At 32.0% G+C, this 15,336-nt stretch overlaps 1 protein-coding gene across 11 annotated transcripts in view; it reads right to left on the reverse strand.

Moving 5' to 3' along the window:
• Positions 1–1,753: 1,753 nt before the first annotated feature.
• Positions 1,754–15,336, reverse strand: part of EPHA5 (EPH receptor A5) — a 313,122-nt gene continuing 299,539 nt past the window's right edge. For 9 of the 11 annotated variants that reach the window (XM_045834335.1, XM_045834338.1, XM_045834333.1 and 6 more), the window contains 2 exons: positions 13,726–13,881; positions 1,754–6,263 (listed from right to left, as the gene is read on the reverse strand). In XM_045834335.1, the coding sequence (XP_045690291.1) occupies positions 6,158–6,263; positions 13,726–13,881 (262 nt within the window). In that variant the 3' untranslated portion in view covers positions 1,754–6,157. Of the gene's footprint in view, positions 6,264–12,456; positions 13,882–15,336 lie in introns of those variants that run through there. The other 2 variants (XM_045834334.1, XM_045834342.1) reach the window with 2 other exon arrangements.

A 15,336-nucleotide genomic window follows, 5' to 3' on the forward strand; every position in this document is an offset into this window, starting at 1 on the left:
TTACTTTCTGCAAAGTTGGTATCACTGAGAAACTTCAAATTAAAATTAATAACTCCAACACATTAATATTTTCCATTAACAAGTTTTTAAAAACACTAGAGGAAAGATTTAAGAACTAATAACTTTTTCTGTGAAAAATATTTATATTCCAGCATTCCTTCCAACTTTATTCCAACTTATTATTCTTAGCCTACTAAATTCAAGTTAAATTATATTTACTTTATGAAACCCTTGCTTGATTTAAATGGCTATGGTGGATCTTTGTAAATATCAACTTCTTTTACTTTTGCTTAGAATTTGGTAGTGAATCACCTATGGACTTCAATGTTCCATAACTGAAGTTTAGATATCATAGCTGTAAATGTCATAAATATTATTGCAATTCCCTGAGCTTGTGGTTGAGAAAACTATGGCATACACTAGAAAGATATACTGGATTAGAATGTGCTGCTATTGGGTGGACTAATCAAAAATAACAAAAAAATATTTTTGATGCTCAAAGCCTGCCTTATTCTAAAAACCAAATACGTTGGAAATATAACCAAATATGTTGGAAATGTAATATGTTGGAAAATCTTGGGGTCCCACCCAAGATTTACACTTTGCTCTGTGAACATGTACAAACTATTTTTCCCCATTTACCTTCACATCGTACATCAATTAAAATAGAAGCATGGCCTCAAAGATTCCATTATCTACATAGTATGGTCATCACTGTAGAATCAGAGTAGTGTAGCGGAAATTTTATGGGTCTGATTTGAAATAAATGTGTGTTTCATCCTGCCTTTGAAGAACAGTCAGTCTTTGGACATTTTCTAACAGCTTTGAGTCATGGTTTCTTAGTAAAGTGGAGACAATAAAGTATATTTCAAAGGCAAGAGTGAAAAATTCTAATACAGTATAGTGCATGCTTATTAAATGATAACTTCCTCACAATCACCATATCCCTCTATCTTTTCAGGAGAGTCTATCAGGTTGGGGGACAATCCCTGTTATCACATAATATCTACATCTGTAGCCAGGGATGGGCAAGAATACTCTACTTGCTGACAGGGAATTCAGACTCTTTACATGAGTATCTACTAAAATATCAATAACATCCCTTGTAATATGATTATATGCATATGCAAAGGAGTTATGGATTATTTTCACAGGCAGGAGATGTCACTTTTTAAAAGTATACTCACAAATCAACAAAATACAAAAATGATCCATTTTCTTGAATACAGCAGACTATTTGCTATGCCCTTTACAAATGGAGACTGATGTGGTACAGAGAGAATAATTGGGATCATTTGTGAACAATGGCACCCCTTCAGGTAAGAATACAATTCTTCCACCCTGTTCCATAAGCAGAGGCTCACCACTGCTTTCTGTATTTTTTCAAGTAATGTTACATTACAGTGTGACAAAGCAACTTCTAGTTAGGTTTCACAAAATTATGCTCATGCCCTACAACCTCAGTATCAAACTCTAGTTGCAAAAAAGGTTTGAACATAAAGATTCATAAATATGTCTTTGAGAAAAACAGATGCTGACTGCATTTAAAATATTTAGCATTAGAAATTCCAACATTTTTATTAGAACTAACTGAAATCATTTTACCAACTCTGTAAATTTAATGTTTTCTGTGGGAGGGACAAGCATGACAGTCGGATTAAACTGTGTTCAAAGGGTCTTTATTTTTTGAAAAAATATAAAATTTTATATCTTACACTACAAAAACATGTACACAAACCAAATGCACAGAGAATTTCAAATGGGGAAAATACAGAAGTGCTCATCCTTCTTTGAATTAATGCTGAGGCAGGGACTTGAGATACCCTGAAGCTTAGCATAAAATAAGAAACATTTGGCCTGAAACTAAGAGATCTTAGTAAACATATTAACAAATAAGTGAGTCTAAGTTTTATTCTCAGACTATTATAAATGAAATTTACATACTTTTAAATAATTCATTTAAAAACTATTACAGCCTAAAGATTCGCAAATATGTTGACCACTGAAATTTCTACTGTTGATTTAGGTTAGCCTTAATAAACATATTTGTCATCTTCCATTTTTTTTCATTTAGGAGAGAAACATGATATTTGATTCTGATTATTATAAGTAGACTCTCTTACAAAAAAAGAATTGGCATCTTCTCCTAAGCAATAATTATGTAGTCATTCTGAATAAGAACATTCAATCATGTATGTGTCAAAAGACTTTTTCATAAATCAACAAGAAATGAATGCTTTACCTACTCCTCCTTTGATACATTACTATATAATTAACATCATAATAGACAAAAATATTCAATGTAACCAGCTGTGTTACATAGTTACAAAAATGATGATTTATTCCAGTTATTATAATTACAAATAAAACTAGTTTTTTATTGTTTATTCATTATCACCATCATCATCATCACCATCATTATCATCTTATTGTACCTACTTTTTATTTATTTTGAGGTTAACATCTGGAAAGACATAAGCAAAGACAGTTTACTACCATACTTAGCTTGCTTTTTTCTTATTTTAAGAAAGAACAAAATGAGAAATGATTTTATTCTACTATGCAACATTATACATCTAAGTAAATTTCTAACATCTGACTCATATAAAATTTGCTACCCAATGAACAATTACAGCCAAAAATGTCTTCCACTGGTAAATATCTCTGCTTGTGCTTCAGTGAACCCACTTTGAATGGGAGAAAGAATGGTGTTAAAAGTCATTTAACTTTCACATAGAGATTAAATAGCATACATGCAAACACATATGCCCAGCTGCTGTTAACTTTTCTTTAAACTTGAGGTATGAAACTATTTCTTCACCATTGCACACTGGTTAAACTCTTTCACAAATTGATTTAAGGATGTCCTTAACTTTTGGCAACTGAGACTAATATAATAATGCTGGCCATATTTAAGTTTACATAAAATATCAGAATATAATTTTTACAGTAATCCTACAACCTCAGAACACTGACTTGGTGATTAAATACAAGAAATAAAAGACCATGCATGTTAATTTTTTTCAATGAGAAAATGAAAATCTTTACATTTTTACATATAATTTATACATTTCAATGCCCAAGAACAACAACTGATAACATGATATTTTTACATGTGAGCAAATGACAAGATTAGGAAAGAAATTATGAGTGATAAAAGCAATAATTGAGTAACTTCAACAGATATCAGTAAGTTGAAAAATTACTCCCAGATTGTACCTATTTTTCAAAGTAATATTGAGAAAGACTCATACCCTAAAGATATTGCTACTGATAGTTACAAAAACATTATGTATCATTTGACGAATCTACCACTTATGCTAAAATTATTGAGTTTGTATTTTGTTTTTGGTTGTTGGGTGGCTGACCAAATGAACCAAAAAGATAAGAAATCACAGAATCAAGATTTGTCAAACCTTGCTCTGGGTTACTGCCTCACTGCATTTCACAAAAGCTGCCTCTTTCTCTTGTTCCACTTCTCACATTCATAGTGAGACTGGCACTTCCCAATTGGTGATATATCCAGTGGTGAACAAATATTTTAAAAAGGGATTGTTTCCTTTTTTAAGGGAAGTACATATTATTTGAAAGTCTCTTTATTACTTCTAAAATCACATTGACATTCCTTAGAAATTCTCAACCGTATTTAGATATGGATGAAAGTTATGTGTCTAACATTTATCTGTTAACTTTGCAAAATGAACACCAAGATTGCAAAGGAAACAAATCAATTTGATCCAAATTAATGTATAATGTTCTTTTGTGAGAAAGAGGAGATCTACATTGTTACTTGAAATTCTAATCACTTAGATATATCTGGCCTGACCTTCCAATCATCTTTGAACATATAAAGCTGGAAAATAATTTAGAAGCTGCCTTCTACTGTGCAACTGATTGTGGCTAGTCCATCAGCACTAAAATTTATGGTAGTTTCTCTTTGAAGTAATACTCTAAATTCTTACTTTGAAGTTTCTCATTTGTTACTTTATCATTTATATTTGGTTGTTTTTACACAATTCAATAAAGTGCAACACAATCTCCAATTATTTTGTACATAAGAAATTAGTTAATTTTATGTTTATTATAATGAACAAATGTCTCTTTAATAATGGTAAAGCCTATTGACTTCTTGTATCCTCCCCTCTCTACTTTTGGAATCTCACTGAACCAGTGAATGTGGAGCATAGTTCATATGGAACCGTAGCACACTATAAACCTAATAAGAAGTTATAGCCAAAAGTGGACAGAACTCAATATATCATCTGAGAACTGTTTGGAATGTTTTTCTTTTCCCTTTTTTTTTTTTTTTGGTCCCTGTTCTTTAGCAACAAACTACTTCATTGCTTGAGTAAAAGGTGGGCATGATAGAAAGAAGTTATTTCCTAAAAGTTTAGTCTCTTATGTGTTAACTTTTAAATAAAATCTGTGCTTGGGAAAGAGGAAGGATGCGCCATTAGTAGGATGCAGGAATATTTCCTATGGATTCACTCATCCTGCCTACTCCAGTATACAATTTGGTAATCACAAGTAGGCTCTCTTTTGTTTAAATGTTGTGGTCCTTGAATCACATGTCATTCCATAATTTCCATAAAGTGTCATAATACAAAAAATTAGGTTCTTTTACCAAGAAGCTCAGTTTTGTTCAAGTTCTAATAAACTTGTAATTGGAATCACAAATGTCAGTTTTCATCAAGCAAAGTATGTAGAGTATACATAGGAACCACCTTATATTCCTTAATAAGGTCAATTACATGACACTTTCAGTTGGTTCATCAAAATAAATTCAATATGATAGAACTGAATATAAAATGAAATTTCCAAATGAATACATATTATCAACAAATAAAACATGTTGTCTTAACATAGAGAAAATCCTGAAGGCTATATATACCTTTGCCATCATTTCTTTGCTGCCTTGGTATCAAAATTTCTAGAGCTGAGCTACATGAGAAGTGGTTAAAAAGGATTAACACTTAGGAGTAATGCTTAGTGCTTTTTGTGCCTGGATTTAACAACACTAACAGAAGTCTGCACAGTTAAATCCTTCTACATCCTGCTGTAAATGTGCTCTTCGGTGTCACTGTTGTTTGACAAGGTATTTTCTAGGACTCAGAAAGGTGAAATTTCTTACAGAGGTGCAAGATTAATGGCTAGAAGAACTGCATTGTAACAGATATCACAAAGTTTTTTTTTTAAGCCAAAAGGGATTTCATCTTATAGACATTTTCTGTTAGTGAGTAAGGAGATTTAGTAGCTTTTGGAAACATGAGAAAAAAAGACACAAACTTTTGTTAAATTTTGTTTTACTGCATTCCTATTTCTGTAATTCATAGTCTACTCTGGAACACTTAGTCCTCTATGTTGCTAAAATTAAAAGTTTAAAAATGCAAGCAGAATGGTGATGCACATGTGTGCAAGCACATACACGCAGAATTCCAACTTAAATTGATTCCTGGGTATACAGCAAATTATACAGTATATACACATTTATTACCTAATAGTTTCTAGAAGAGCAACTAAATTTTATAACACAGAAAAATAAATATACACCCTGTATTACACTTATCCTTGATCAAGCAATATGTTTATATACTAGTTTCTATAACTTAACACTGTGTAACAGCACTTCAAAATTACAAAATAAGGTACCTATTAAGAAACTATCTAGCCATATTGCTCTTCAATACACTTATGTAGATAATTAAGACTTGAAGTAAACTTCAGTAAATTGTAGCTTTTGTTAGCCCACACATGACTACAAAACTTTTCCTTTCAAGTAGATTCTTGGAAGTCTTGAAAGGTGCTGCCTTAATTCAGTCTACAAAGGTGCCATTTATAGTTATATGTCTCATGTATAAAATGTTGTAGAAGTAGTGGTGAGGATTTCGTTGCTGTAAGATAAGATATAATTTAACCTCATGCTATTATTCCAAGGAGGTCATCCTTGTTTCATAAAAACTTGAAGTCACTGGGAGGAAGCTAAGGAAGTTTTTAGTAAAACACTGATTACAAATTCTGTGGCTGAAAGAAATGCTCTCAAAAGGTTTAGAAATCACTGAGTTTTCCCTTTTTTCTCTTTTTTTTTGTTAAAATAAATCTCAGGGCTTGTTTACAAAGTGCAGAATCATTCATTCAATGAAGTGACATTAAAATGAAGTTACAATGGCACCATCCCATTTACCAGCTGCACCTTCATTTCTTGAAGGCTGTTCATGATCTTCTTCTGGTGACCGACAAGAGTCACTCCAAGCCGTCTCAAGTCCCTGCATGGAGAAAGCACACATTGGATGTAGGTATCGATTCAATTTCTAGCACACCTTGATATTTCATGCTGGCAAAGTGGAAAACATTTTGCAAAAACTAATTCAATGACAGTCCCAATTTAGACATACCCAGTCCAATTTTCAAAGGCAGGCTCCAGAATTGTACCTTGAGGATTTGTTTGCCATCCAAGAACCATTTATAATGAGGAGTGACATAATATATATTTGCCCCCTGTTCAGACATCACTATGTTTGTGACACAGAGTGTTCAAAAAAACAAATTTGGTCATGCCTACCAATAAATATGTAAATTAAAGGGTACAATTTCACTGAATAGTTTTGAAAAGATGGACCTAAAATATGAACACACCCTATTTTTGCTAAATATAGTGAGCATAAAATATACTTTCAAAACATCACAGCTAAGCAGTTGAAGACTAAACTCTTCAAATGATTCAGTCAGTACAATCATTTTATGTAACATATATCTTTAGGAGGGAGTCAGCACTACGTTGCTCTTATAACACTTCCAAATACTTTATTCTTTACTTGGAATCCAAAGTACCAGAACTTGATTCCTTTGCCAAATAGCATCTAGGCTCCACTGGCATTTAGAACATTTCAAAGATTTCACAGTATCAGAAAGTTGTTTTAACCGGGATACTTCCATTCTGATTCTTTTAAATAAGCTTGTTACCCGAAAGAACGTTCCAGATGTTTAGATTTCAAATTCAACAACATTGTAAGGAGCTCAAAGCTAGTGCCCATGGTCTTAAAATGTTATTTTCTAGGATATTCAGAAATTCTATTCCCTAAAATTGTATATGGCAAAATGATGATTTATACATGTTTGCCAAATAACATTACTTATAGGAAAAATGACCACGAACAAGTCAACATTTTTAAATGACAAAGTTGCCATGTTAGATTTCTTAGATAATTACTTTAATGAACACATTATGCTAAAAGTATAATGTGTTTTGGCATATAGTAAACATATTAATTCCAGATTGTCTTAGAAGTTCATGAAATTAAGTACAAAGACATTGAATTGTTATGTATAAAATTGAATATCTTTGGAAACTCAATGACGTCTCTTAATTATCAGAGGATATAATTTAAATAAATGGGTTCTTTGGCTCCATATTCATTCGTATTAGAAATAATGGCTTTTTAAATAATGTGTTGGCTTTCTTTTTCTCTTTCTGTTTTTTATTTTTTTATTATTTTAACATCTTATGAGACATTTAGCAAAGAGCAAGCATCTAAAAATAAATAATAGATATTTTGGTGGACAAATATTTCTTAGAATGTGACCATGAAACATTGAATCTAGAAGCTATCATAGCTACAAGACACCAAAGTACAATATAAAATAATAGTAATGGTAAGCATAGAAGAAATTCATCAGCAAACAAAAACCAGTAAAAATTCACTCTGAAACAAAATCACTATTGTTAGTTATGAAATAGAATATACAATAAGTAGTATACAGACTGACATAGAAATAAGAGAATAAGAGGATTGAATTTAATCTTTTTTCTTTTAAATTAAATCAGAGTCTTGCCTTGCCCCTGTTAACATTACAGGCTGAATAGCTCTTGGTTGGGGGTGGCAATCTTGTACACTGTGGAACATTGAGCAGCATCCCTGGCCTCTCCCCACTAAGTGCCAGAATGGCTGTACCACCTCTTACCCTTTGTTGTGACAAGACAAAATGTCTCCAGACATTGTCCTATATCCCCTGAGTGGCAAAGTCTCCCCTGGGTGAAAATCACTACACTAAGTACAAAAATAAGAGGTGACAATTAAGATAGCTTATCCCTGTATATAAGAGAAATAGGTACCCCTATGATGTAGATTTTTGCTAACCTCATTTTATGAATAAAGAAACAAAGTCTTAGAAAATTTTAATTGGTTGGCTAGGTAGACAACACAGCCAGTGTGTAGCAGTAGGACTAAAAGTAGGAACCTGACACCAAAGTTTGTACTCCTTTTATTTATCATTACTCTGAGATATGATTTTGAGCAAAGTACTGCAAGTTGCATGCAATTATTTATCCATCTGTACGATGAGAACTGTGTAGATTTAATATCAAATGTAAAATTATAAAAGAAAGAAGATAGTTAATTAAGGAAACTGAACACATACTTCTTTATCTGAGGCTTCAGTAAAAACATCTATACTTCATGAATACTTCAGGTATGAGCTAAATAAATTCTTGTGTTTTCACATGAAACTTAGGAAACATGAAGATTTTTGTAGATGGAGCTATTCATGGGTGCTCACTAGCCTACTTTGAAACTAAGTTAGGAAAAAAGGAACTAACACTTCTTTTTTTAAAAAGATTTTATTTATTTATTTTTAGAGAGGGAAGGGAAGGAGAAAGAGAGAGAGAGAGAGAGAAACATCGATGTGGGGTTGCTGGGGGCCGTGGCCTGCAACCCAGTCATGTGCCCTGACTGGGAACTAACATTTCTTAACCTAAAATAAACTCTACTGGAAAATTTAAATAACTAATATTTGAAATGAAATTCTAAAACATGTTTTATCATAGGATTTATAGACCCAGGTTCAAAAATACTGACATAATATATATATATAAAATACATAATTCAAATGAGTGGTCCAATTATTAAGAAAGAGCTTTTTAAAAAATAATCATTATAGTTTGTTCTGAAAGACCTGAAAAAAGAATATATAGGTTTACCTACTGAAAAAGCATGGACTTTGCATATACAATATCAAAACCTTCATTTTGGAATGTGTAGATGTATGTAAGCATGTCTGTACATGTGTGTGTTTTCCACACTCCAACTCTTGGTTGTTTTGTCTAACTGATATCAAATAATTGGTTTAACTTATTTTATTTCTGCTGTTTAATTTATTGTGATATTATTTTAAATATAACTTTATTCTCTGAGAAATAACAACATAAGAAAGACTTTGGTTCAATGCTTTGTAATTATATTTGTGATGATATTTTTAATGATATTGCAAATGAGAATTAAAGCAGAGTTAGAAAAATGTTTCTAGTAAAGGTTAAATAGCTTTATTTCTATATTGTTAAATGTATTATTTTCTTTTAAGTAGTTTTGCTTCACACTTTTGTAATTTCTAACAATTCCCATTTTACTCTTCAAACTACACATTAAATGATCAATTTATCAGTAATAAGGTAAAAGAAATTCGATAAAAGTTAAAGTAGTTTACATTTTTGATAAAGTTGCTGCTTAATTTCTAATAATTTTGAAAACTACTTAGAACAAAAATGTCATTATGTACTAGTTTACTCATTTCAATTTTCTGTAAGAATATTTTATAACTGGGAAAAGTTTTACCTTTGTCACCTTTATAAATTTTATGCTTATTTTTATCACAATCTGTGGAGTCTTAAGTAGTACCCAAAACCAATTCTAATGATGAAAACAATTTCAGTATAAACTTATAAATTTAAACATAAACAAAAATAGCATTTCTACATAAAAATAGTTTGTGTTTTGTCAATGAAGCATGCTGACAGCTTTAAATATAATGAACGAGCATCACGTTTCATCAAATATTATTCCATAAATTAAACAATGAAAATCACTAATGTTATGATATTAAGATAGAAGAATGAAAAATACAGAATAATAAGAGTTTCTAGTTGATGGATTTAACTTATCCACTGTGGATGAGTCATTCCCGTACTCATTCTTCTTCCTTCTGCTTTACACACCTTTTAGCCATTTCTCTGGTACTTAAACCCACCAACAATGGCTGGATAGGAGGAGGGAGAAGATAGATTAATGACTATGCACTAAATTTCAGTGTTTATCCTTTTTCTTTTCAGAATTTGGTTATTCATTTGAATGGCATTTTTGGTTCATTTAGAATAGTCATAATAACCAGCTACTGCAGAAGACAGATGCATTTGCATTTGGCAAGAGAGAGTTGACTATGGCCTGGTCACGGTTTTCCACAAATGAGACATTGTGAGGGTTAGACTAGAAGTTTCAGATTATTTATGTAGAATATTTAAGGTTGTGAGAACTCTTATGTGTACTCTACCTGTATAAAATTAGCATAATGATTGTATTAAAAAGCTAAGAAATCTATTTTAAGTTAGTGTGCAAAAATTTTAGTTCAGGGTTTAGGAGATACTCATTTTAGTAGTTTATGATCCCATTTTAATAGGTGGTATTAACGGGCACATCTTCAGCTTACACACAATTGGTACAATATTTAGATCCATTGGACTGTACTCATTTTCTGAATAATCAAAGCTGACAATACAGGTTAGACAAGAAGTTTAAAAAGCAACGTAACACTGTCCTAATTTCAAATCTTTAGATTCAATTTGCAACTCATCTCAAGCTCACATCCCTCCCCCCACCCCATCTACAATACTTAACTGCATTTACACATCACACTACAGCGCCACACTATGGCGTCATTACTGCCATAACAATTACTGTGGTATGAGTATTGTACACTGAATATCAAGCTTTCGGCAGAGAACAGCAGTCAGAAGTGTCTAAGGTTGAAAGCTTCTTTTGTTGAACATGTTTTGATTCTAAGATCTCAAAGTTTTGCTTCCCCTTCCCCCCTTCACACTAAGCCATAAAAGCATGTGCTGGCAAAGAAAAAACATCATAAAAAAATAAAATTAAACCTTTATGAAAGAATTTTAAGTGAAAGAAGTGGTTCCAAAAAACTAATTTTTTACTCTTCCTTTTATAAACCTGCTATGAGGACAAATTTGATGGCGTGAATTATACATATGGCAATTTGACCTTTTGCTTTATATTAATGATTTCAACATTTTCCCTAAACATTTATTATAAGTATGAATGTGTTCTTCCAGTTTGCAGTTTTTTTTGGCAGTGACACTAGTGATAATATTTTATTTTATTATAAACTATACATACTCCATAAAATAAATATTTATATAGGTAAAGGGCATGTGTCAAAAATCATTATAAAATGTTTTAATTTTTAAAATATTTTTATTTATTTATTTTTAGAGAAAAGGGAAGGGACGGAGAAAGAGAGGTAGAAAAAACATCAGTGTGTGGTTGCCTCTTGCATGCCCCCTACTGGGGACCTAGTCCACAACCTAGGCATGTGACCTGACTGAATCAAACCTATGACCTTTTGTTTCGCAGTCTGGCACTTAGCCCACTGAGCCACACCAGCCAGGCCCAAGTGTTTGAAAAGGTTATTTTCTTAAGCTGCTGTCCCAGTTCCTTTGACATAAGTCCTTAATAATGACTGATGTTATTATTTATTTTTGGTGAAGGGCAAGTGAAATCCACAGAAAACCTTTTTCTTATACTTTATATTTCTACCAAAATGTAACTAATTACTCACTATTTTGTGCTACTTAACATAATATTTGATTAATATATTCTTACCAAATAGGAAAAATGTGGTAAAAATACAATAACTAGAGGACATGTATTTAGAGGTGCTGAACTCTCCAAGAAATCAGCTTCACTGGAGTGAGTTAACCTTTGTTGGTCCAGTTCCTAGGAATAAATATATTTGCATGGGCCCCAGGAATCTGAAGCAATTCACCTATGGAGGACTATATTCTCTGAAGAGGAAGATTGTCAGTTAAGTCTCCTCATTTCACCTTACACTTCTGGTGAGAGTAAGTAAGTTCAAAGATGAAAGTATCTTATGGAGGCATTATAGCAAGAAGCAAGAAGCTACCAAAGTAATGTACATACACAGAAGAAATTGAACCAAGTGGACAAGAGTTATTGGAGAATATAAAGGAAGTGGAGAACAATTATAAAATAGAAGTTGCTAGGACTTGAAAAAAACATACAAAAGGAAGAAAGTCTGGGGATAAGAAAGTAAAAAGAGAAGAATTATAATAAATAAAAGAATGTGAAACCATAATGGTAAATTATTAAACATATTTATAGTATTTTGGGGCCCCAATGAGATAAAGTAAAGCAGGTAGTTAGTGTAAAAACCATTACTAGTGGTTATAATTATTCTGTGAAGGGAGAAGTATGCATATGTGCTGATTTAATAAAGAAAGAGACATTGTTTAATGCAAATAATTTTATTATATATTTACAAGTAATCTGACATTGGGTAGAAGAAATACCTACAGTATCATTTTAATATAAAATGACAAATGACTGTAATAAATTAAAATGACCATTTTTTTACTGAAAAATTAAATAGCAACCATGTAAAAATAGTTTTAAATTATCAGTAAAATTTTCTGTTTCCTATTTTAAATACAGCACAAATGAGCTCTTTGAGTGTCTGAAGAAGTAATGGGCCAAGCAAATGTGTCATCGAGGAGATATGATTCGGTGGGAATCATAGAATGGGATGCAGTAAATTATGAGAGCAAGCTGAGTGGTGATTTCTGGTCCTTTTAGCTATAGGTATAATGGAAGAGAAATGTTGAGAATGTGACATTAACTGGTGATAAATGATACTACCCTGTTACCTTATTTTGTGGGTGTGCAGTAGTTCCAATGAATCTAAGAATGCCACAACACTACAAATGGTGAGAGAATTTCTCAGTGCTCATTTTATGTGAAGGAATGGAATATAGGCCATGGCTTACTGCCTTAGAATGTTCTACCAGGTTCCAATTCATACAACAATATTTTAACCTTTGAATGCATAGCTGCTTTGAAGTAATTTATCATTATATTCATAGGTTAAAACATTATTCATATTTATGCAATCTAGATGGGACCACTATAATGACAGTTAATTTTCACAAATAACAAATATTAGGCTAAAATAATCACACATACACAGTATATAATAATAAAATACAGACAACTTACAACCTTAAAGAGTTTAATATTTAACTCTAATGATTTTTATTTAATAAGAGTTGATTTATCTTAAACGTGCAAACAGAAAAGGGCACAATTGGTTCCACTGAGATTTTACCAAACAACAAATCAGAGGCAAGATCTAATATACCCTTGGATTGCAGGAATAGAAGGTGCACCATTTTGAGATTAAATGAGATTCCTGCCTGGGAAGCTTTATTTAAGATGCTGTTTCCTGGGTATTCAGCATAGCTGAAATTTAAGAATACGTTTTGTTGTTATGTAGGACTAGTCATACCAATTGTGCTTACAGTTCGTTTTGTATTTACATTCATATGACACAGGTACCAATATAAAAAACTTTGTCAAAAAAACATCTTTTCCACAACATAAAATACCAGTATTTTGCCAAAGAGCTGTTATTTCAATTATTCAAATATTCAAATGCTGTTTGTTTGAAGCAAAGAAGCAAAGACACTGGCTACAAGTAGCATTAACCATGCAGTTGTTAACAATACAGGCTACAAAAGAAGAGGCTTCTTTGAAAGCTGTCACACTTGGGCAAAAGTTAATTGATTTCCTTTGACCTCATCCAGATTGGTTTCTGAACAAATTTTCTCACCCCAGCAATTATGTAAAAATTATCAGAAAAATTACTCACTCCAAGGTCACCTGAGCCACAGCGTCCATTGAACTGTATCCATTTTCCATGAAAATCTCTGTATACCGGCCCATTTTGATTGCTTCTAGCCATTCACCTACTGATCTGTAGGCCCCAGATCCCAGTGGGCCATGTTCTGCCAATAAATTGGATACTCTAAAACACATAAAACATAAATATTAAAACTAACATTTTAACTCTCTTATTACAAATCATATCATAATGTTAGCTCATTGTCAGTATTGATAGGGCAACATATAAATATAGGTATAGATATATAGATATAGATACATGCAAACATGGAGGAAAATATTTTGAAATACAAGACACGAAACCAGTCTATTCAGATTTTTCTATTCATAGTTTATGAAGAATTATAATGGCTTAAGAAATTTATTTTCTTTATATAAAACATTAGCTAAAAATTTCATGTAGTGATTTAGATGTATGTATTTCCTACTTCTGTTTTGTTTGTAAAAATAATATGAACACTGCTACCAAATATAGATATGTAGGATAATTTATGCAAAGTCAATTGCTTCTAGACTTTCCTAGAGAAACTTGTGCTCATTTAATTAATTTCCTAGGAATTCTATTATTTATCTCATTCTCTCATATAAGGGTGCTTGTTAATTCACCTAGGAGCAGTAAAAAATGGAAAATAAAATGTAACCCCAAATAATACAAAAACTGAAAAAGACCAAACAAGCCATGAGATGTTTTGAACTATATTAAATTCAAATGCTTTAGCTAAATATAATGTTGTGATGATAATGATAATCATTTTTGGAAATGTATCTTAAGGAAATAATTGGGGAAAATGGCAAAAAATACATGCAGAATTTTTTTTGTGTGGCTACTGAGAGTAAACATTAAAAACAATTTAAATGCCCATCACTGGGTGTTTATTTAAGTAAATTTTAACCAGAAGAATAGGCTACCTTTCTTTTACCCATCTTCTCTGCACTTTCTACATCCCATTTATACTTCAAACTACACTTGCATAGTTCCTTCTAAACAAATTCTATAAAATTTGCTCTGGTTGATACAGCAATGGCATCTATTTTGCCAAAACCTGTGATCACGTTCCACTCAGAAAGATGACTGACCTCTCTGAAACACCCAACAACCACCACTACAATCATCTCCCTCTCAAAATCCTACCTTAGCTCAACCCTTCTACCTTTCTGGATCACTATTCTCCATTTCTTGGCTACCACAGCATTGAATATTTGTGGTTTTCCCTTAATCTCCTTTGTCTGTTATTCCTTCTTTTCCTAACTTATAGTTTGAAGGGAACTAGGACTGGGCCCCATATCTTTTCTTCTCAGATCATAACTGCATTCTGCTTAGACGTTTTCCCAATTCTTTGCTTCAAATAGCAACTATAATTACCCAATTTTTATCTTGCATCAAAGCCTCTCCTATATTCATATGCCTACATCATTCCTCCATCTCTATCATAGGAATATCACTCCAATTTTTCCAAAACCGTGCCCATCTTTTTTACATCCAATTCTTCCTGAAGTGCTCCCATTAGAGTATACAATACAAGTTTCCTCCCTCCTTTTCTTCATTTCCTTCACAATCTATCATTGTGCATACTGTGCA

Source organism: Phyllostomus hastatus, unplaced genomic scaffold (assembly GCF_019186645.2).
Source record: "Phyllostomus hastatus isolate PE091 unplaced genomic scaffold, TTU_PhHast_1.1 phas_contig_196, whole genome shotgun sequence".
In the NCBI taxonomy this organism is placed as follows: Eukaryota; Metazoa; Chordata; class Mammalia; order Chiroptera; family Phyllostomidae; genus Phyllostomus; species Phyllostomus hastatus.